Here is a 2,262-nt window from a genome sequence, read left to right as displayed (position 1 = left end):
ATTAATTAATACTAAACCCCTAGTTGAGTTCGCTAATTGCTGCTGGATTTATCCTTGACTTAAAGTCCTGATTAATTCCATATATATCTCCTAATATTTCGCAGCAACTAATTCTGTTGAGTGTGTTTGCGATTTTCCCGCTTTGATTTTGATTTTGATTTGCTGCTGCTCTATTTAAACTCCTCCGATCCTTCCCTTCAGTTTCCACTCCAACTCGATCTATCGAAATTAAACCTAACATCTCCTCGATCTCCAGCTTCCAGTACTTTAGTATTTCTAATATCATCAAACTCATAATGGCTGTCGCAGTTGTCAACAACGATATGCTAATTTCCTCTTCCGCCGCCAGCACCAGCAGAATCGAGGTCCGCTCCGTGTGGGCTCATAACCTCGACGAGGAGTTCGCCCTTATCCGCTCCGCCGTCCCGTTCCACCCCTTCGTCGCATTGGACACAGAGTATCCTGGCGTCGTCGTCGCTTCCAAAAATCCCTACTGCACCCTCACACTCCCCCAGCGCTACGAATTGATCCGCGCCAACGTCGAGGCCCTCAGCATCGTCCAGGTCGGTCTCACCCTCTCCGACGCCGCCGGCAACCTCCCATGTGCCATCTACAGCGACGGCACTTGTGTGCGTTACGTGTGGGAATTTAATTTCCGCGACTTCGACATCAGCCGCGACCGTTACGCCCCTTCCTCCGTCGAGCTGCTGAAGGCTAATGGCATCGACTTCCAAAAGAATCAAATATGGGGCATCGACTCTTGCAGATTCGCCCAGCACTTGGCCACCTCCGGCTTGCTTTCCTTTGGCCATTTTTCTCCCGTCTCCTGGGTTACCTTCCAAGGCGCCTATGACTTCGCCTTCCTAGTCAAGATGCTGACATGCAACTGCAAATTACCAAAGACCGTTCGTGAGTTCTTGCACCTCGTTCACTTCTTTTTCGGCAAAAGGGTGTTCGATGTGAAGCACCTTAGCAAACATTGTCCTGGGCTTTACGGAGGATTGGAGCGGGTGGCCTCTACCGTCCGAGTTGAGCGAGCAATGGGCTCTCGACATCAATCCGGCTCCGATAGCTTATTAACATGGCAGGTGTTCTACCAAATCGCTTCTCGTGTGAATCCACAACTCATCGATCGTCCAGAACACATGGGAACTCTCTTTGACCTCCAACTGCAATAGTACATATAGTCATTAATCCAACTAGTGGTGACTTTTGGGTTCTGCAATAGAGTTTATGATTTATCACTGTTGATAGTGGTTCAGCATTAGATTAATTTGTCCAAAAGATTAATTGTCCATTGCTTCATCGTATCTTTTTGTAAAGTACAAATTACATGTTGTCGCATCGTCATATATGCAAACAAATTGTCAATATTAATTCTTAATTTGGATCATGAGTAGTACTTGTTGTTTTGCTTTGCCTTAGATATAATCATCCCCTTGTGTAGTCTTCTGGATCATACTCTGTTCAAATTATGAACGATACTCAAACACATGCTACACTGCATGATTGATCTTTTGGAAGGCTTGTAATGTGCATAGTATAAATAAGCTTGTAAGGCTTATAATCATCCCCTAGGCTTGTTCAGATTTAACCACATGACCTTAACCACGTGTGTATAAATAACTTACAATTCACTTAATATAAATACATCATTACATCATGTATACATGCAAATGCATAAGGGTGAGTGACATGCAACCCATCCAAGAAGGATACATCTTACATGAGAGTGAACGATCAGCAATCCACTCATAACGAAATACATCGTATGTATACACCTATACATATATATATATAAGGTGAACGATCATTAATCCATCCAAAAGGAATGTATCATATATACAAGGGGTGAACAACGAAATACATTATGTGTATGCACATATACAAACAAATATATAAAGTGAACGACCGACAATCCACCCAAGAAGTGCCTCACATAAACACAAGGAGAACGACCCATAATCTAACTCTTGAGGGAAAATCATCTTAATTTAGTCGAAGCCATGAATGCCCAAAAAGACTCAAAAGTCACATTTAAAGCACAGAACCAATGCTCTATATTTATATAAAGCTAATTTCATTATTCATCTAGCATAAATAATTTATCTCTTTAGAACCAAAGCTCTACAAAATAAAGGTTACACTTGTTTCTTTATTTATTTACTTGAGAAGTTATTGTTAGGACCGAGTGAACTTAGATATCTCCATAATAGTATGATGTTATTCACTTTGACTTTAAGTCCTCATAGTTTTATTTTT

At 41.7% G+C, this 2,262-nt stretch overlaps 1 protein-coding gene across 1 annotated transcript; it reads left to right on the top strand.

Annotated features, from left to right (window-relative positions):
- Window positions 1–296: 296 nt before the first annotated feature.
- Window positions 297–1,178, top strand: LOC122010854 (probable CCR4-associated factor 1 homolog 11). Its single transcript, XM_042567325.1, has one exon. The coding sequence runs from the start codon at window positions 297–299 to the stop codon at window positions 1,176–1,178; it is 882 nt and encodes a 293-aa protein (XP_042423259.1).
- The last annotated feature ends 1,084 nt before the right edge of the window (window positions 1,179–2,262 follow it).

This window comes from Zingiber officinale, chromosome 8A, assembly GCF_018446385.1.
Source record: "Zingiber officinale cultivar Zhangliang chromosome 8A, Zo_v1.1, whole genome shotgun sequence".
NCBI classification, from domain to species: Eukaryota; Viridiplantae; Streptophyta; class Magnoliopsida; order Zingiberales; family Zingiberaceae; genus Zingiber; species Zingiber officinale.
This window is presented reverse-complemented; position numbering and strand designations above follow the sequence as displayed.